This window comes from Mugil cephalus, chromosome 3 (assembly GCF_022458985.1).
Source record: "Mugil cephalus isolate CIBA_MC_2020 chromosome 3, CIBA_Mcephalus_1.1, whole genome shotgun sequence".
Lineage (NCBI taxonomy): Eukaryota > Metazoa > Chordata > Actinopteri > Mugiliformes > Mugilidae > Mugil > Mugil cephalus.
This window is the reverse complement of record NC_061772.1, coordinates 5284292-5306435: the sequence shown is the minus strand read 5'-3', so window position 1 is coordinate 5306435 and position 22144 is coordinate 5284292. Positions and strand designations below refer to the sequence as shown.

Below are 22144 nucleotides of genomic sequence, written 5' to 3'. Positions count from 1 at the left end.
TGATTGTGCGTTTCGCTGCTGAAGGACGGCTGCCGGTGTTAGAGCTGCTCATATGTCTCGATCCTCATCTTGGCGTGACCTCCCCTTTCAGGAGGTCATCCCTTGCTTGCAATCCCCGAGATATGTCTGCTACTCCTGGTTGGCGGCATTTTAGCCTGGTAGGCTTACGTCTGGTGGGAATTAACTCTTTGGACCACCTACACTGTTGCCAAACCCTCCTCCACAGTTGAGGAAGAAAGACACAGAGGAAGTAACCATTAGAGGAGTTAGATGGGGGAGTGTGATTGCTCAGTTTGTTTGGAAAAGATAGGGTGTGTCTCTGGGTTCATATGCCCTCAATTACGTGTACGAATAGAGAAAGAAAATGTACTGCTTCATCATTTTGTGTTTCTCTTGTGGCCTACTTTAATATTGCATAGAGTACATGGTTTTTCCTGGAAACAGAAGTTAACTGTGGAACAATACAAGCTGAGATTGTTGCATCCTGTGGGTGGGGTCTGGTTTAGGAACTTAACTGATGGCTTCTGTGGTTTCCTGTAAGGTGACTTATCAACCACAAACACTGCCAATTTCTCAGAGCTACGATTTTTTTAAATATAAATTAGAGCTCCCCGATTTGCTCGTTGACTCATTTTGTAATCGACCAAAACGAGAAACACAGGGAAAACAGTGTCGATCATTTCTTACGCAACTAACTTTTTAAATATTCTGCTCACGTTGTTTTGTCCAGAGGGCAGACTTCCTGTGGCCCATTTCACGCATATATGCGGCGATCTTGCATTCTGTGTTTAAACAGAATACATGGTATGGTTTTTTTTACACTTAATCTTTACGCACTAATGCAGTCCTTGTGTCACATAGCATGCACCATCACCATACAGTGAAAGTGAGCATTCAGCATCAGCAGGGACAGCGACGTCCCTTCTCCTTATTGTATCCCGGACTTTTTATTCCAAAGGAAAACAGGGGTGACCACTTTATTCGCGTCCATGAAAGAAGACACAAAGCAAAATAAGTAAGCAATGCTGCGGTGCAATAATATGTTGTGAGAGTGATCAGAAAAGAAAACACACATAGAAGCGTAAATGTCGTTGTAAATGAACGATGCCCCCGTTTTCCCAGTGATGTAGCACCCCTACACGCGTGCAGTGGTCCGCTCCGCACAGAGACGACACGGCCGTTGCTCACAGAGCCGAGAGCTGGGAGAGGTTTACCAAGCCTGCCATTACTGGAAACCGTCCTAGTGATGCCCACTCTCCCCAACTTTTCATCCAGAGGTTAGCGACGGGACGTTAAAAAGAAAGGAGGCCGTGTTTTTTGTGTGTTGTTTTCCCCCTGACTCTCCCCGAGTTCCTTCCATGCCTCGACACCTGGCCGCACTAACGCTAGCGTTCAGGACGGCGGAGATAAGATAATGAACTTTGGACTTTCCGCACGGCTTTTCGTGACATGTTTCTCGTCGTCCTGGATAAAATAAAATAACAACGCAGCCCGGCGTGGCGGCAGCTGGGCGAATATTCAGCTGCAAGGAACATAGCGCACTCGACCCAAGTGATTATCACAACAGAGACGGAGGCAACTTTGAAAACCTGCCACTTTTTTTTGAAGCGGGATAGAGAAAAATGTCCTCCAAAGCTTCCAATAAGGTGGGTAACCTGGCCGGGTATAAGCCATGCGTTCACGTCGCGATGCTAGATTATGTAATGTGTGTTGTACCGAAAGGTTAACGTTTGCTAAAATAGCAGCAGGGGCTAATCTTACAGTCTAGTATTGGTGGTGCTTACTCACCCAGTTGTGTTCATGGCAGGTCCCAGTTCAGCTACCTGTTGATAGTCCCAGTTTTCTGAAAACAGCGGCAGGAAATCCCTCTGACTCGATTTCATCCGTTGTGAGAGAAACTGCCACCAGCTTTTTACATTTGATCCACCACTTTGATCAAGAACATAACATTGGTTGTAGGTTATCTTTGCTGATCAAGATAACTTAATGGAAACAACATGGGGGACAGAGACCCTTATAATGAATCTTATTTTAATAACCTTAATTAAAGTGTTATTTTTGACTCTGGTGAAGTCCCAACTGTGTGTGGGACTTGCCTGTTCTTCAGTTTAAATCACCTGGATTTATACCCGTAAAGACCTGCAGGTTTTGTAGTTTTGTATCATATATTAAATTAGATTCAACTTTGTTGTCTTTACAGTGGTGCAGAGGTACAGAAATGCAGTCTAGTTTATCGAACCAGAAGTGCAATAAGTGCATGTAGCATAAATAGTGTGCTGTATAAGCGTGGTACAGGTTGTTTTTATAGCATATGGACAATATTTATAGATGGAGACCTATGTACAGGTGAGGTCATATATACTAAGGTGAGTGAGCAAGATACAGAATGATTGATCGAGTTACTATGAACATATTATACAGATGGACTTGTAATGTAAGCAGAATATAAACAAAAACTATAACATAATTTACACTGTGGCAGATGATAGATTAGGTGATACAAAATACAGAAAAAGTGAGCATTAACCAGTACATAAATAATAAGCAGTAGCTATCTGATGTTTCTAAGCTAGTGCAATATTTGGTACATGGTACTGTACATATATTATACATTGTAAGTCATTAATACAGCCTCCCTACATTGATGACAAGGGCAGCAGGGCAATCAACCGATGCCACATTTCCACACGTGCACCATGTGATTCTGTCGCCTTAAATAAATAAATATTTGAATTTAATAATTCAAAAAATTCCTAAAAAGCATGTTCTCCCTATATTCTGTTTTACTATGAATGTTGGTGAGGAATGTGCTGTGTTTGTCTAACAGAGGTAGCGCTATTCAGGTCAGGGCGGTTTTTCTAGTTAGACGAAACCATCATATCAGCTGGTGGCGTCATACTGTACCGTACCTGATGGCTGTGGCAACACCCTGACAGAGAGCGTACCGCTGTAGTTTACTTGAAGTGTGTGGTGAGCCTACGGCTTTTTCTTTTTTGCTAATTAGTACGTGATTCGCATTAACATGGTCTTCGGTTTATTTTTGTCTCGTAAACTCGTCTCGAACCGCATGTGATTTGTTTCAACAGGTAGGACTTTTCGAGCACTTCTTTTCTTTCAGTTTAAAGTGAAACTATAGGAGCAGGTTGACAGTTCGGACTGCATTTCCTTGAGGCAACAGGTTTTAGTCATTTACAGGACATGCTGGATAATGAGCAGAGGTTCAGAATATATATTTTGTTTATCAGTAATCTCGCATGATTTCTCTAGCTGTTTCTGAATGAAGGCTTTCCTACACAGTGATGGTAAAAGTATTTGTTGAAGTGTTAGCAGTAGAGTGAGTTGACTCCAACACTCATAAAAGTTGGTTTCTGTCAGGTGGATGAAAGGACCTTAATGCCTCATTGTTCATAGGCAGCAGTGGCTTGAGACCAGTGGAGAGCTAGCTAACTTCTTTACATTACCAGGGATACTATCATTTCTGATGTTTCGTATGGGGAATTGATGTTTCTTTTATATTTACCTCAGCATTTCTTTCCTAACCTCTATCCTACTAGCTTTTCTCTCTCTCGCTCCCTCTCCCTCTTATGAAAAACAAACAAAATCATGACACAATGATTCACATTCTAGGTTTTGCTGGACAGTAAATAAGTGCAATCATTTATCATCTGCCAGTGTAATTTGAATTTAATCATAACTAAACATTTTAACAAACCGTTGTAGTTAATGAATCCAGGAAAACCAATATTAAAACGTAACAAATCCAGAAATGTGTACAGTAAAAGTGAATATTATATTTCTTGACTCTCGGAAATAATCTGAGACGTATGATTCCCACTGTGGGTTAGATTTCTTGTCAGTTCATCACACAGTTTTCACATTTTCTCTCCCACCTGATGATTAGGTGGTGAACTGTCATGATCTTGGTATTGGTCACCTACCACATGGAGCTACAGTTGATGAGTAACTGTGATAAAATGTTGCAGTGTGGTTTTTTGGGAATAGATTAAAATCTGTGGGTGTGTTGGCCTCATGCCTCAGGGGGCAGTAATGTTATTATTCCACAATCCTGTGTACTCATAGTGTGTCACTAGGTTAGTATTATGTTTTAGACGTACTTATTACACATTTTTGAGAGGAAAGTACTCTGTCTTACCTAATAGTGTTGATCTACACCACAAAATGGCAGTTTATCAGTTTATTTTATTTGTTGTTTATAGCAGCTTATGTTTCAGAGAAATAGAAGGGAAACATCTACTCACACATGTTGTCAGAGTTGGTTGAAATGGGGCTACAACAAATTATATTTGTTTCATTAGATCAATACTCCTTTGGTCAATTACTACAAAATAAATTAACTTTCCCTACAAAACATTTAAATCTTTATTCAAACATAATCATTATAATGTATTTTGATGTAATATGTATGAATGAAAGAACCCATTTCACATTTGAACTTTCACCTTATGATTCTGTTCAAAATGTATTATGCGTGAACATAACTAGAAAACGTTAGTTTATTATATTCTAGCGATAACATAATCAAGTTTTTTTTGCCACCCTAAACCAATACAGATCCTTTAATATTTAGTATCGACTAATCACAGTCGAGAGATTCATAAAGGCTTTACTGTTATCTTATCCTCGAAGGCAACCTGTGCATTGTGCGACTGGATTAATACGGCTACAGAGCTAATGTAGCGAGGAAAAGGTAGTTCCCTACTACATTCTGTAACTAATTAGGAAAGATGTTGCTGATGGTGATTTAATGTTCAATGACTTGTACATGACATAATTTCCTTTACAAAAGGTTGCATACACCAACTTAGAGTGTAACATTATACTGGAAATCTATGTAGTCTAGATACGAGTGCCGAAGTAAACTGCTTACAGGTTGTATATGTACTGGAAAGCAGTGCCGTCGTGCTAACCGTCTTCACTGAGTTCTTGTCTGAATAACAAAACACAATGACACAACGGCAGCTCCCAGACACTGAACACAACCAACAACCAGACAAAACTTGGGTTAGCAGTCCAAATACAAACGCTGCTGTCTCTTTGTTTTGACGTCATAAAGCTTGTGGATCTTGTCTGTTGACATGCTCGCACGTAGAGGCTGTGCTACAATATTGAATTGTTTATTTTTTAGTAAGCGTGCGATTTACTGAGTATTTGGGGGTCGCTGTAACCTACTGGTCTGAGAGGCAGATTTGGGATTTTTCATTTCAAATCTCAGAGGTACCCTTGAACAATAGTTGTTAGAAAGTTGAGTCAGTCCAACAGCCCAGGACACAGGCTCTTCCTCATGGTTACGGTTAAAAAATATTCTGGTTACACAGGTTTTTCTTACATTTGATGATGGATTGACTCATGCGCAATGATGCAAAACGTTTAATTGTTCAAACCCAGACTAATGAAGTTATAGTTATAAAGTGTGTGACTCAGTCTTATTGCTTTTTACATCCTTGGAACTTTACTTCACTACGGCAAATTGTGGCCTCCTTCTTTGTGTTTGGCCTTCAGTCATTTCTGTATACTTGAAAGAACGTAACACACACAAAAATTAATTTGGAATAACAGCAATCCCTCCAGTCTTCAGACTGGTGTATTTTGAGAAGACAGGCTGAAATAAGTGGAAAATGCGCTTGGATGGATGGAGGAGGCTGTATTAATTAGAGTTGCACAGCGGGCCAAGAGCAGCCTCTGTTTTGCTTTGATGATTACACATCTCCATTTACATCACTGAAGTAGGGAAATGCAATTAGAAAAGCAAGTGCTAGATAGAGAAAAATGGTCTTGATGGCGTTTTTGTTCTGTGTCCTAAGCTCCACGTCCTTTTTGGAGAATTGGGGTTGATATGGCAAGTGATCAACGTAGTAGAGAACATCCAGTGTCTGTGTGTCTTTGGCAAAGAGTTTAATCTTAAGTTTCTAAATCTTTTATCCAATCTTTATCCAATCTGATCAATTATATCCATACTCGGCTTTGGTGCATGAACAAGGACACACTCATACACGCTCACACTCATACATCACACACATTTAAAGCACCTACAGATGTGAGTACACATGTCTGTCTGCGGGCTCATAAATGTAGGGTTGTTTGCTGCTTGCAGCGGCTAAGATTTGTTGAGATCCACAGAAGACAGGTCTGATGCATAAACTCAGTCACTCACTCCTGCTCACAGTAAGAAACAAGTCTTTGATTATAGGTCCTTGATTCAAAGTCCTCTCGGTCCTTAAGAAGAGCAGGTGTAGGCTGTCTCTGTACAACATGAGAGGGATGTCAGTTGCCCATATTGAAGACAGCAGCCCGGGGCATGTTGGCTCAGCTGGCCTTCGGATTTTTTTTTGGCTGGTTTGTCCATGCCTGTGACCTTCTGAATATGTGTTCACAGAATTTATTTTGTCTGGAATAAATGTGTAGGCATAGGTCCATCAAACATGAGAGACTTTAACTCACATACAGTGTAAGCTTAACTGGAGAAATGATCCTGTAAGAGAGTCTGACAGCCGTGATGAAGAGAGTTGCTTGTTACTGCTTGTCATAATGTTGGTACAAACAGCTGTTTGTGTTGTTTCAATGCCAGGGTGCTTGAGCGTGTGGCAGTTATCAGTGATATCTGACCCATTTATCCTTTCATCTCTGGAGGGAAATCCAGAGCACATACACACAGCAAAGCCAGGTGGATACCAGAGAGGGGAAAAAGAAAGAAATCAGAAAATGCCTTCTGAGGGAGGAGGGTTATGTGGGGGAGGGAGCAAGTAGTGGGAGAGAGAGACACACCAGCTATAATCTGAGTCACATGGCTGATCTTATAAAGACTGTTTCTCTTCTATAATCATAGCATTAAATCTGTAATATTGTAGCTCATATTAATTTAATTTAAACTGAGTTCAAGCAAGTTGTTAGTGCTAGTGTTGTCGAAGGCTTTTGTGGACAAGAGCAGCAGAAGCCTTGCAAAAATGGCCGTTTTTTGTTTTGCTCAATGTGGTCTGGCAGCATTGTGCGTTAGTTATCTTGAGATGGATGTTATTCCAAGGGCAGTAGATCTTTGACTCAAATCTACCCCATTAAGATATCATCATGAATTCTTCTTATACATTATTGGAGGAGCACACCACTTACTTGGCGGCCACTGTTTAGAGATCTGGATTGCTGGTAAATATCTTAATTTCGCTTTTCACCCAAATGACGCAGGAAACAGTCCATTTTGTCTAATAATCACAATAAAACGTACTCAGATCTTCATTGCTTAATCTTGATAGCGGTCAGCAAGGTTTAGAGGTTTACTGAGACAGAGATGCTTGTTTTCATTTAAATGTTTTGTCAAATTTCCATGTGACTGGGCTGAAAACTGTAGAGTGAACACTGAACTTGGCAGTTGTAGTGTGGCTTTGCATGGCTACACAAGCAGGTTGTTGCAGGCAGAATGATCTTAGCAGGGATCAGTCTAAATATTATATAATCAAGGTTTCTTCGGAAGACCAGACTGTGATTTGTCCTTCGTTTGAAAATCAATCAAAGATTTTTGTTCCTGGAATAAACTGATTGAACAGCTTTCACTCACCTGCTGAGGCTCTTAATTGAGAAGGATAAAAGCATGATACAACTTTGAATCTTGCTTAGCAAGTCAGCAGGTCTAGCAACGCTAGAACACTCCAAACCAATCCTGCAGTGTTTGTGGTAGGACACTGCAGGGCAGGTCCCTGCAGGGATTTATTATTCCCACTACAGGCATAGGGGATTTGACACAGGCTGTTTTGTGTGTGTGCGAGAGAGAGAGGAAGTGCGGAGGTAGGAGAGAGAGTGCAACCATGGCTCAGCTGGTTAGGGAAGAGAGAAAGAGACTGGAACAGATTCATCCTAAGGCTTGTTGCCCTACATCCCTTTGCGCACACACGCTCTATGTGTTGTGTATTTATTTGCTTATCCTCCATACAATCGGTAGTAAAAAATACAGTCATCATCCTGTGGTAGACATTGTCTGCAGCTGAAATAAGGAATAATCATCACTCCCAGTAAACTGGTGTGTACATTTCCCAGCTGTCAGAATTCCTTCTTGATGAAGGTAACTGTTTTAGTGTACTGCTGGGACGAAAGAGAGGTTTAGTCATACACTAGACTGATAACTACAAATTTTTCAAATGCTGGTGTGGTGTGTAGCCTTATCTACCTCCTCACTGTTAATTTGCATAACCCTTTCCTGTAAAGTATGAGCAACTTTTGCAGGACAAGAGCAGTGTTGTTTACATTTCTCTGAAAACTATCTTAATGAATCTTACACCTGCCAGGTTTGATGTTGACTATAAAGCGTTGAATGTGCTTTGTCTGCTGTAATGAACCTGAGCTAAACATATGATTGGATATGAACCCAATTCTCTACATTATGAACATACATTGTATCATGGTGGTAGGGAGCCTCTAGGATCAGAGAAAGGATAACTCAGATGTGGGTTGGTCCTATTAGTTGTGGTATACTGCTTTGGTTAGTCTTTAAATCTTTGCAGATGTTTGTTTTTTCTTTTCGTTTAATTGTCTTTTGTGAACTCCCACCACAAATTTTAATCAGCCTTCCTGCACCACCGACACATACCGATACAACTTCTCCTCTCTAAATAGTCACACTGTTATTTTTTGCAATCCAAAATCTGAAATAGCTCAGCTTGCTTTAATTATGAGTTTCAGGTAATTCTGAATATGTTGCATACTCTTTTTGAAGCTTTTTATTTTATACTTGACAACCTTACAATGGAGAGTAACGCACATTTGATTCTTATTTACTGTATACCAGCTTTTAAGTGACTGAAATTGTTACATTATAAAGAGAAAAGAGAGAGGAAGTGTAGCATGTCACCTGATTCTAACTTTGCACTGCGCAGCTGTATAAACAATCCGCTGACTTGGTTTCAGCAGATACTGAAGCATAAAATATTTGGATTGTGGGGCAAAGAATGTGATCAGGACACTTTGGATGTGTTTCCCTCATTCACAAAGCTGAAACAGCTTAATGATGTTTGGTTACTGTATGTGCATTACTGATCAACGAGATAAGACTTCATTGAACATTTGCACCAGTTGTCCTTTGCAAACAGTAATTAGTTCATGAGGTACATTGAGGGGTTTAAGCTTCCTTTGTAAGAAATTCTTTTCTGTATCTATTATCTTTCTGTCCTTATGCATCTTGTTAAAGAATGCATGCACCGCCCCCCTCATCTTTTGGTGGAATGGTAATTATGTCCCCAGTTAAGTGCTGGGAAAATGGCCGCTACAACAGTAACTCATTAATTCACTATAGATTCTACCCCACAACATGCCTATTGTAGCAAAGTCCTCAGAAGGCTTGGGAATGTCATCGAGTGGGCTTGGCCTCTTGTTTTATGGCACCATGCAACTCTGCAGACTATGAGTTGTGGCTCAGAGTTGCATAGTGTGAGACATATTGTGCTGTGAAATTTGGAAGCCCTAATGTTTTTATTTCTGTGTCAGATATTCTAAACGTCTGCTCCAAGCTTACGTTTGAATATTGAAATGATGCTCGTCTTTGTGGTTGGACTGTGCCAGATGAGACTCCACATTGCTCTTTGCTGGTAGTAGCTAATTTTGGTTCTCTGTCTGGAGGCAGGCGAACGTGAGCAGACTGAAAGACCCATGCTGTATCACTGCTTTGTTTACTGTGTGTGTGTGTGTGTGTGTGCATCCCTGCGTGCTCATGTGGTGCAGTTTATTTCACTACTGTCAAATCTAGTCACACGATGGCTGGATAAGTAGAAACCATTATCTACAAAAACCTGGAACACCTTTTTTTTTTTTCTTCAGAAGAAAGGAAACAAACTAAAGGTGAGAGAGAGGTTGTGGCAGAAGCCTGAGGTGAGGAAAATTGGGGGAAACCGTTTGGAATGAGAAACGAGTGAGAGAGGCGGGCCTTGTGTTCTTATCTGCACATTCCTGCGGAGTGTATTTATGTATGTGTGAAGGGAGGGGAAGGGTGGGAATACTGATAGTTGTGTGGGGAACGATTGGCTGACTCCAGTTCCAGCGCTGGATCAGGTTATCGCTCTCAGTACCTTGGCTTACAGTTTGTTTCCACAAAATAAAGCACAGTTGTAGTGGGCGTGTGTGTTTCACTTAATCCACTCCACTAGAAACAACAGTTATAAACAAGACTTCATCTGTGTATCCTGACAACATTCAGTTCTCTCTGCTGATATGAGCTCTTTCATACCAGCCCACATGTGCTAATACTCATAAATAACTAAGATGAGACAAGGACCTCTGATAACACTGTCAGATATATTCCCATCCAAGATTTTCTTGTCAACAAACTGATTAAATTTAATTTTTCTTGGAAAAGGTAAGACAGTTACAGTTTCAAATGACTGGTAACAGGAAGATGGACTGAATATAAGCTGGTGTAAGTTCCAGCCTTTGTAGAAAAACATTATCCAGCCGTTATATAAACGGCTCACTCTTGAGAGTGAGGTGCCTCAAATCTTAGAGATGAGCTGTGTAGCAGGCTCTTTGAAACTTTGCAGTTTGTGAGAAAAACACACAGCTTGAACTAAACCAACAAGAACGAGTGTGGTAAAACAAAGTCAGAATCCCACCAGAAGTTACTATTCTCCTCTGTGACCTCAACACTTCCTGTCTCTCTAGGCAGAGAACAATTAGTGTGGTTGAGCTGGGATGACTTTGCTGCTGGACAAGCTGCACATGAGATGTTAGCTTGGCCTAGCTGTGTGTCTGGGTCAGTGGACAGCAGTGAACAGCTCGCTGCACATCAGCTCTGCAGAGCTGCACTGCGGCCAGCGAAAATATCCAGAGCCAGCACCTGACCCAGAGACTCTGATGAAGCTGTCACTTCATTCACTTATTATTCACTTGAATTCCTCAGGCCAGACGAGAATATCAGCTAATAATGGGTAGTGTATTGAAATCATTACAGTTAACCATATACACCTCTGACTGTTTGAGTGTAATAAATTTAGCTAAAAAAATATATATTTTAAGGAAGCTTTCATGATTTTCCCTCATAATATCTTACAGTCGGCTTTATTGATGCCTCTTGAATGTAACAGGATTACATTTGAGTCAGGACTCTGGGTGTTTATTCTGTTAAAAGAGAGAATAAGATCGATACATTTGCATGGATGTACCATATACTGTACAAGCCGTACACTATCCTCCACAGACCATGCTCGCTAATAACAGTGTTGTTTAGCTCTGCATCCATCCGTCCTCCTATTCATTTCATTTGGTCTGTTTTCATGAGACAGCAGCCGTAAACTTCAGAGGGAAGCATGGCTCAGATTAACATTTTAATCCAAAAGCCCGGATTATAGGTTTTGTATTTTATTCCTACCCTCACTATTCCAGCAGTGACTCTGTGTCAGATAATTTTCCAGCAGAGGTGTGTGTGTGTGTGTGTGTGTGTGTGTGTACGTTTCTGTGTATGCTTGCACGTGTAAGTGAGGATCTGGGATGTTGTGTTGAGGAGATTGGAACGTTTTTTCATGGAGCTGTGTCCCAGTGTAGAGTTGCTACTTGAAACTAATTAACTCAAACATATTTGAGCACGTCAGCACAACAGTACATCAGTGCTGACTGAGGCTCTGCATCATCATCATCATCATCTGCCTATTGGCTACTTGGCCTCATCTCAACACTGTGTGTACACACGTGTTCAGCCGTCTCTCCTCCAATCGCAGTAACTAGTTGCACCAAAAAACTGCTGCTGATCAATTCAAGCCAAACATGGCAGCAATTGCTTTGTATTGGTTTGTTAATAAATGTACACATCATAATTCACTCAGTACTATTTTCAGTGACCTGAAAGAATATGTATGAATGTAAAAGCTTACACATTGCACATGTTTGTTGCTGAGTGTTTGCCCTCCAGCAAAACATGCGGGTTTGTGTGTGTCTAATTATAATTATGTGTTGTTCAGTGCACTGTTGTCTCTCTCTTTCCGTTGGGTCTTGGTAGAAGGGAGATATGGTTACCATGGATACAATTGCCCCAGCGATAGGCTGATAGGGTGGCTCTTTTGCAGAAGTTTGCAGTTTGGGATATTCCTCCTAAGGTGTTAGTCTTCTCTTCTTTTGTAGCTTTTAACATATGCACCTGACCAGCCTGTAAACAGCCAAGAAGAAAGGGCCAACAGATTTGAACAAAAGCGATGGGATAAATGTGTCCTGCACAGCCGGACTCTTTTATGCAATGGTCACTTTCCCTCCAACACCAAGTGAGGTGCTTTCTAAGGTTTCAGGTAAAGCAGGGATAAGCTATACTTGGAGGAGTTCTCAATAGTTTGTGCAGGGATTTCTCTGGACGTTGAAACTATTTCCTGCAAACAGGAAGTGGAGTGTTTTCCTGTGGGCGCTGTGGCTGTGCTTGCCTACATCCTGCTTCAGGCTATCAGAGAAGAGCAGACACACTGACCTAAAGCTTTTTCAGGATTTTACCTCACACTTGTTGTCCACTAGACAATCACTGCTTCTGTCCTTTTGCGCAGTATTACCCCTCTATACCTCTAAATAACTTGCGATGTTGTGTTCTCACTCAGTGGCTGAAAGGTTAGTTCTGACCTACTATTCTTTCTGATTTGCTTCTCCCACATTCACACCCTGTGAAAAACTGCGTCTTGGACTTTGCGTTTGATACTCCCACTTTATGAAGCATTCCTGTGGTTCAAAAGAAGGGAAGGCAGATGATGAGAGGTAGTGAGTAATGGACCACTGGACAACAGTTTCAATGCTGACGCACTGATAAGGAGCCTGTGTTGTGCTTTAACTAAACCTCCTCTTAGCCTATGGCATTAGTCATAAGATGACCTCACTCTCACCTGCTGCTTTGTCCCTTTCCCTTTTATGTTAATTGGAAAAGATTGGCTCACAATCCACAGATTGTTAAGCTGCTGGCAGTGTGCACATAGTCGATGTGTATTTTCTATAAATTGAACTTGCTATGACTTGCGTTCAAGTTCTGACCCTATTTATCAGTTCTTTCTGCAGCAGGTTATTATTTTCCAGCTCATTCGTTTCATTCCAGTCAGTTCATCAGTTTGCCCCAAAGAATTGGATTAGTCTCTGCCTTTGAAGAGCCTGAGTGAGCTGTTAACGTCTGTACTTGACTGTGTGTTATGGTGGGCCAGGCAGGGCCGAGCAAGTCTGTAGCTCGAACAAAGAGGCCCTGTAGTGTTAGATCATGGCTTCTGCGTGTTTGTGTGTGAGAGAGAGAAAGAGTGTGAGTGTGTGCAAAGACAAGTACACATGTGTGTGATTTGATGGCTACTCTTTGTTTCCCAGCCCTGGGCCTTGCTGGCCAGAGCTCAAGCCTGACTAATATGGATGTATAAATACACTAGGCTGCCGCCAGATTGTGCCACATCAAGTGCACCATTGTTTCACACCACTCTTTGACTTCAGAGATAAACCTCATCTGTTGTTCCCATCAGGATTTTCATTATTTAGACACGGAAAAAATTCCGGTACAAAAACATATGAAATCTCAAAGTTACCTTTTGATACTGTGCTATGGCTTGAAAGAGCTTTTCTGCACGGGAAAATCTAGTTTGTTTTCAGAAGGATGTGACCGCACTTGCCTCCCTCATCTACATCGCATCTTAATTAGCATTTAAAATGAACTTGTTTACAGTGAATTGTTTGTTATTGTTTTGATGTCTCTTAATACCTCTTTGGAATGGATGTGCTAGTTGGTTTTCTCACAGAGAGGCTTTTTAATTGCCTTTTTCCCAGTATTTCCATCCTGCTTATACTGTATCTCATACTCAATCAAGCAGCCTGTTTATCATCACTTCACACTGCAGTGATTAATTACCACAATAATCTCATCTGAGAGGCCTAGCTGTCCCAGTAGAGTAAATATGGTGCTACATGTCTAAGTAACATCCACACGAATGCCAGGTCCAAAAGTTTCCCAGCAGAACACTGAATTGACATAAGATGGTCCATGTTATTTACTTCTCTTGTCAGTGGTTTTATTGTTGTGGCACTTCCTGTGTGACATAGCCTGTACATACTAAATGCTGTTGTTATTTAATGTAGTAGTTATCTCACAGGCTGTATTCATTGTGTTGTCAGGTCATATGGTGTGATTGAAGGTACAGCTGCAGTGCTACAAACCTGCAATACATTTAAATCTTTCTCTAATACAGTGCTCACATAGAAGTCAACTAGAAATGAAGTTGAAGTAAGTCTACTAATTTGTAAGTTTATCTACACTCTTTTGGCTCAGACTCTCCACCTCCTGTGAACACTCCCTAGCCACCATTATGATTAGTGTGCGGGTGCGTATTGGATGTGTAGGACGATTCAGTTGTCGGTGCATTGACATTTGGTAAGGTACATAAAAGGTTTGCAAAACCGTTTTTAAAAATACTGCTTGATCGATTTTGAATAAGAGTTAATTTCATGGACGTCAATTATGTGTATGGGTGTATGTTGGAAAGAGACAAGGGAGCAGGGAATAAGACGGACATGTTCTTTCACATGTCATTCTCTACACTTCTATGTGCCATATCCCTTAGTACTGTATGTTGTATACAGCCCACAGCCTTGCTCCCCTCCTCCCATTCCTCCCCCTCCCTCCCTATCAGCACAACACACAGTTCAAGGACAAGGCCACCTGCCTGCCTGACCGCCTGGTCACATGACCCCAGCACACAGTGGTTTCTCATAGGGTAGCCCCTGTCTCTCTGCTCGGACTGTTGGGTGAATGAATAGATGAACGGATGGATGAATATATCACAAAACACTTTGGAGGAGTGGATGTGTTTGGGAATGTCGGGGGGAGCCGTGGTTAAATGGGTCAGGTCCCCTCACACAATAGTGGCAGTGCTGTGGGAGTCGTAGGGGCAGACAGGAGGAGGGGGGGGACGAGGGGACGGATGGATAGAGAGGTGGGGGCAGTCAAGCCCTCTGCGCCAATTATGGACATAAATAACATCCACAGAGAGCTGCCATGGAAATTAGAGTCAAAAGGTTAACTGTGTATTCTAGAGGTTCAGGCCAACCGATCCATTGGATATGATGCAGACGAATGAAAGGAAAATATTGGCTGCAAACTTTGATTTGGAGACCTGCAGCAAATGTAGCATAGGTTTACATTTATTTTAACCTCTCTTTAAAACATCACTTATAAAATATTCAGATTTACTAATTGGTTATCAAAGCATTGCTATTTTTTTTCTGTCAGTCATAACTCCATGGTTTCAGTTAAATATTTATGCTAAAAATCCAAGTAAACCCTGAAATGGTATTGTTATCTAGTTAACATTTAATATGGGGTCGACCTTCTTTCTCAAACTTACAGTAGTATGTGTTCACGCAGGCTAGAAACTCTTATCAGGAAGTGGCTCTTGGTCACATGCAGATGGCGGCACTGCAGTGTGTGTGCCTCCTGTAAACTATATTTGGAGAAGGGAAGGTGGTGACACTAATGACCATGATGATGTTGAAGATGATTGGTGAGATGGTTTGGGGATTAGGTGATGATGAAGGGGCGAGCCAGTGGGATTATCACAATGACAGGGTGGACAGATGCCACGGTGTGTTATTTTAAAAGGTTGATTATAGAAGGTGTAGTAAATGAGCACCCTGCCACGTGTGGTGTTGTTTATGTCTTTCCCTTCCCCTTCTGTTTTGGACTGTGCTCAGCACTCTGCCATAGACAGCTGTACCGTCGCTCCCCGCAGGCTGACACACAGGGCACTAGTGTTGCTTCATCAGCTGGAGAGGAGCAGAGTGAAGCTGTAATTTAAAGCTGGATGTATGGCAGTTTAAATAAACAGTAATGATACATCAACAAATTGAAGGGTGCCCACTTAACCTCATAAACATTATTACAGTACTTGTCGTCCCTAATGGGAGTTCTGTGGTATTCCCCGTGCCTTACGTGAAGGAAGCGGCAACAGAGAATTCACATGAAACACATGAATAAAATAAGAGTAAAAGAGAGTCTGTTCTACAAGATGAATCTTGCCTAAAGAGAATATCATTCAATTAGGAAAAGCCAAACATGCTTGCCTAGAATCAGTTTAATCCAGCATGGCAGGACACAGGAGCGGCTAAAGACTTTAGTTGCTTCAGCTCTACTCAGATAACCCATCCAGAAATAATATAGGAATGTTCACTCAGTGTTTTTAGGGCTCACTCAGTCTCTGCCAGCACTTTACTCATACTGCTGTCATTCATAATCTTTTCCCATGTTGACTTTTGGAACTCCAGGGCTTAGTCATGCAAATAAGTTAGAGAGCTGGCATTGCTGGTAACCAAACAAGCACTGTGTCTACTGAAAGAAAACAGGTTATTGAAATGTGTACTGTATGTACTTTATAGACTGGTGTGGTCATTATAAGTTGTGTATATATATGTGTGTATATACAGTATATTGTAAATCCAGTAGTATACCATCTTTCTTGTATGTAGCAGATTGGCATGCACACGCCTTCCTAACATTTTAGAAGAGTTAACTCTGATCATTTTATGTTTTTTATGTATAAGACTTGAATATTCTCCCTTAATCTATTATGTATATGTAACAAAACACTACACACCAATACTATGACCAGAGTTAACTCAAAACCTTAAACAGACCAAAGAAAACAAATCAAAACGGCTTCACAAAGATGACACCGGATACTGATCCTCTCCCTCTCATGTCTTGTGTTGCAGAGTGCAGCAATGGAGGAAACGGTCATATGGGAACAGCACACAGTGACCCTTCACAGGGTAAGTGTTCACCTCTTTTAATCCACTCCTCCCTTTTCTTCTCCTTAGTCTTTTCCCATCTTCGCTCGCATCCTAATCCTGTAGCATGTCTTACGTGTTCTTCACATTTTCCCCCCCTGTTCCTTGCTGTCTTCTGCCCAGCCATGTCTCTTTTCTCTCTGTGCTGAGAGGCACAGCTGTAGCAGCAGGATGTGTGGCAGTGAAACAATAGTCAGGGAATCCAGATGGCAGGAAACATGGCTAAGGAAGACAGAAATCAGCATCCACTTCCTTACTACTTCATTTCATTTCCTTCCTGTTGGCAAAATGCTCCTTCTTCTTAATAGAACTCCAGAAAAAAGAGGGACATCGTTATAGTAGTCCATGTGATTTTTGTTTGTAACAATGATAGATTGTGCTTCTTAAATTCAATTGCTGACAGTGAATGTCATTGACCACCCCCTGTGGTGTAATCATCATCATCTGATTTACTTTCAAACTATTCGAAGCCCTGATCCCTTGGGAATAATTGAGTTTACTCACTGTGTTACCGTACGCTAATTTCTGGAAGCACAAATTGAGGCTGTAAACTTGAGGTAGTTGATGCTGCTGTGTCGTGGGATTGCGTAGAGCACCTGTCTAGACGGGGCTGCTTACGATAATCTAATTAGAAGCGGCTTTATTGAGGCTGAAGGAGCGGCCCACTGTGACCTGCGGCTCCCAGCCTTCAAGCTCTTCTGTATTGTTGTGGTTGTACGATTAGCCATTTACATCACGTGGCACGCTCAAAAACCTCAATGGAAGCCAACTAGCAAACTTGTATGACTTTGTTGTGATTATTTTATTCTCAATTTGAAACATGCAATTATCATATAGTAAATGCTGAAATTTGGGTTGCACATAATGCAGCATGTCTGGTTGAAGACCAGCCGTCCTTCACTGCATTTTTGATGACGGTTACACTGAGGAGAACCTATACGCACAAGTTTACAGCAGTCACAGATACACGTCTAATGTATCTGCTGTCTCTGCTGTATCAATCAGTTTTGTGTGTATTTCATTGTGTGTAGGCCCCAGGATTTGGGTTTGGCATCGCCATCTCAGGTGGACGAGACAACCCTCATTTCCAGAGCGGAGAGACATCCATTGTGATTTCTGATGTGTTGAAAGGAGGCCCCGCAGAGGGTCTGCTACAGTAAGTTCTGCCCTGTATTGTCATCATACTTTTGTTTATTTTATAGTGGCCAATGTTGATATGTGTTAGAAATTAAATATAGAACAGTTTTTATGAGCAATGTAGATTCATGATTGTTTAATGTTGTTGATGCATTGTTCATAATCATTTTTTCAGAGAAAATGATCGAGTAGTGATGGTCAATGCAGTCTCTATGGACAATGTAGAGCATGCCTATGCTGTTCAGCAACTTCGCAAGAGTGGCAAAAATGCAAAGATAGTAAGTTCAACACATATTATATTTCATAAATTTCAATTAACGTGAAATATTTTCACAGTTAACCATGAGATTGTGGTACCGACAGTCAGAAATCCTTTTCCGTGTTAATGAGGCGTCAAGTGTTTTTCAGGTGTGTCTGCAAAGTAAATATCTAACCCTATGACATATAAAACATCCTATTTGTCAAGACCATTCGCAGGAAAAGGAAAGTACAAATCCCAGTCTCACGGCCAGGAGACAGAGAGACTATGTCGGAGCACGAGGAGGAAGACAGTGATGAGGAAGATGGTTACGATCCCCACACCGCTCGTGGTGGCCAAAGTGCCTACGGAGGAGCGAGCGGAGGCACAGGCACAGGCAGGCGTCAAGATCGTGAGCGTAGCAACAGTGGGAGGAGGGATCACAGTGCCTCACGGGAGAGAAGCGTGTCGCCGCGCTCTGATCGTAGATCACAAGCCTCTTCTGCTCCACCCAGGCCTTCCAAGGTCACCCTTGTAAAGTCTCGGAAAAATGAAGGTGGGCAGTGCTGTGTCCAAGCATCTGAAACTGACTGTACATACTGAGGAGGCATCCAATTTATATGATGTGATGGATAAACTTTTAATGTTTTATGCTCATCCCCTTTGAACACAGAATATGGATTGCGACTGGCCAGCCACATCTTTGTGAAAGACATCTCTCCAGAGAGCCTCGCTGCCAGAGATGGAAACATCCAGGAGGGAGATGTTGTTCTTAAGGTCAGAGAAAAGAGAGGAGTTGGATGCGTGAGTGTTTTGAAGTGGATTAAATGCAGTAATGGTAAAATTAGCGTTTTATTAGTAATAATGGGAAGAAATAATAAGAGAATTTAGCTAACACAAGAGTATATGATCTCCTTGTTACTGAAAATGTTCACCATCGATAGTCAATCTGTGATTTGCAGCAAGGGGTTGTATGCATTAGTATGCAGACTCAGGATTACCACCAAGTCCATTATTCCTTACATTTATTTATTTACTCAGTGGCAGAGAAACACATTCAGAATCCAATTTAACTGAGAAGAGGAGACAAAGTCTTTACTTTGAGATGATCACTTACTATTCAAAAGCACATTGTGATAGAAAAAAACGGATGTGAAACTGAAAGACCTGCTCCTCTTCCTCTGGCAGATCAATGGCACAGTTACAGAGAACCTATCACTGATAGATGCCAAGAAACTGATTGAAAGGTCAAAGGGCAAGCTGAAGATGGTGGTGCAGAGAGATGAGCGAGCCACGCTGCTCAACATTCCTGACCTTGATGACAGCATCCCATCAGCCAATAACTCCGACAGAGACGGTGAGACATGTAGTATTGCCTTATTGGATGATGCTTGCACTCAACTATAAATGTGTGACTGAATTAAAAAATTAAAAAAAACATTACAAAAAATCACAAAAAAATCCTTTTAAACACATGTTTATACTTAATTATTTTTCATTTTGATTGATGTCATTGATGAAATGCTAATAAATTCTTAATTTGCATTTCGCAGACATTTCAGAAATACATTCACTGACATCAGACCATTCCAATCGGTCCCATGGGCGAGGTCGATCACGTTCACCTGACAGGCCTGAGACATCGGACCATCTCCGTCACTCTCCTCGGCAGATCAGCAACGGCAGGTAGGCGAAACACGCACGCACACACATCTGGCTGCAAATCTGGTGATGAGACACAGCTGTCACACATGACAGAGTCATAGGTCCACACTCCCACCCACTCCAACTTCATACATCATGTTCTCACCTACAGGTGCGTGGGTGCTGAGTTAGCACTGTCCACCAATCAATAACATGAGTAACATGCATAAACCATCACACTCCCCCTGGAGCCATCAATGAGTTCCAGTAATGGCTTTTTCTGGCATTGAGCTGGGGTAGAGGGGGGGATTGATCCATCTCTAGGTTGACCAAGGTCTTCTTCTGAAATTAGAATGAAATGGAAAGCTAAGTTCATGTAAGACCAAACACTGTTTTATTCTTCAGAATTTCACAGGTCACATTCACAGATCACAGGGCCAGCTGAAAACTCTTTGAATTTGATCCATTTTGAAATCTCTTTGCTGCCTTTGTCTTTTTCCTTTCCTTCCAACACATGGAGCTTCCAGTAAGTTATCGATCTTGTAGATTAGAGGTTGCATAGCTTTTGTAGTAGACCAGTAGACGGCAAAAGAGCAGCTCCAGATAGACACACAAGTGACTACAGGTTCTCTGAGTTAGTGTGGCACTTGGAAATCTCAGGGGATCGGATCACAGATGTTAAATCAATTTATCAACAGAACTGGGAACTTGAGCAGATTCATCACTATACTGATTCTGTCATCGACTGCAGTGACAAAAGACAGAGGATTTTTTTGTTTCCTGTCAACAGCCCTAAGTAAATCATTCTGATATTGTGTGGTCAGTCACGTCAGAGACCCTCAATCACTTGTCCTGGACTAAACAGTCACCGGCCTATGTAGCAAAATACCCATTGATTGAGTTAAAAGTGGTGGCAGTTTTCTTCAAGTTTCACTAATTTTGATGAGATGGATGAGTGACTGTGAGGTGCCAATACTAAAGGGCAAATACTTAGTTAGTTCACTATGCTGCTACTTGTTTAACTGCTTGACTTGGTAGTTGCTTGCCAGTCATATCAGATTAACATGTGCCCTGGCATTTCATTAAATGGTTTATCGTGGCAAACTGTCAAATAACCTAACTTGTTTCAATGCAGGATGAGGGCTGGGTCATTGTTGCACAGGTTGCTTCCAATGTAAGTGAATGCATCTGTCTGACAACAGGCCTGCGTCTTTGTTTTGAGCACCTGTCGCCGTAATATTTGAGCTGCATTTTCTCCCACTTGACCACACTAGATGTTAAATTGAATTTTTTTTGTGTGTATCATTTTTAATGTCAACCGTCAAAACCGTCACCTGCATCTCGCATAGTTGTGTTTTAAGAAGTAACTGAATCTTTCCCTGTCAGACTGTGATGTAAGGGAACGTTGTTACTATCTCCGACTTTATGAGGGGTAAAAGGAATTTGACATACTTCCCACAGTGCTTTGCCCCAAGCCAGATGGTTCACTAAAGCTGATTGGCCGTAGGACTTAGAGGCATTCTTTACAACAGGACACAACACTGGTTGAGATTTTGGAATACGACAGTTCATTAAAAAAGTCCTTCATTAAGTCCCTCTCAGCTTGAGTATTCTTTGTTTATAGGCATCATGGTTCAACTTACAGAAACATTTGTGTGAGTAATTCATTTTTATATATATATTTTTAATATAAATATTAAGTAGTTTTAGTTATAAGGTTGTTAGACAAGAGTGGAATTCTGGTCTTGGATATCTAATTATTTCTGTTGGGTTTTATCCTTTAAATGTTGAAGGCCTTGTGAGTGAATATATTATCATAGAGACCAGTACTGTTTTGCAGTGTAGAGATTGTGGCCTGGCTATGCAGCCACTTTTCTCCTGGTCCTTTAATTCTTTCCTGTACCCAAACTGTAAAAATCTGCGAAAAGATTAAACAGAGGGTTCTGTCAGAAAGCGTTTGTCAGTGTGATGCCTGTTTTAGAAGCCATTCTGCAGCAAGGAGCAGCAGATTTAGGCCACACCGCTCTCTTTCTCGCTCTCTGTCCCTCGCTATTGCTCTGTTTCTCTCTCCCCCCCCTCCTCTCTTTCTCACACTACAAGTCTCCTTCTCCCATTACAATTCTGTTATTTATTCTTGGAATGCAGTTCTTATTTACCCTTCTCTAAAACAGTTCTGCTGTTCTGCCTGTTCTGCTGACGTAAAATTGCACAAGCCAGCTTAATTTATGAAGCGGAATTGTAGTGAAAACTGCTGGATAAATTCAAGGACCAAGAAAAAGAACAAACTGTGCTTTTCAAAATAAGTGCAGCTGCACAGCTAACAAGTTTGATCCTGAGAATAAGTCGTTTGAGTTTAAG

General features: G+C 41.4%; 1 protein-coding gene across 8 annotated transcripts in view; it reads left to right on the top strand.

Moving 5' to 3' along the window:
* The window catches only part of tjp1a (tight junction protein 1a), an 86423-nt gene that overhangs the window by 43276 nt on the left and 21003 nt on the right, over positions 1-22144 (top strand). For 6 of the 8 annotated variants that reach the window (XM_047581720.1, XM_047581719.1, XM_047581726.1 and 3 more), the window contains exons 3-9: positions 16693-16749; positions 17799-17923; positions 18080-18182; positions 18371-18698; positions 18816-18919; positions 19331-19499; positions 19696-19828. In XM_047581720.1, coding sequence (XP_047437676.1) covers positions 16693-16749; positions 17799-17923; positions 18080-18182; positions 18371-18698; positions 18816-18919; positions 19331-19499; positions 19696-19828 — 1019 coding nt within the window. Of the gene's footprint in view, positions 1-1175; positions 1647-2928; positions 3087-16692; positions 16750-17798; positions 17924-18079; positions 18183-18370; positions 18699-18815; positions 18920-19330; positions 19500-19695; positions 19829-22144 lie in introns of those variants that run through there. The other 2 variants (XM_047581722.1, XM_047581723.1) reach the window with 2 other exon arrangements.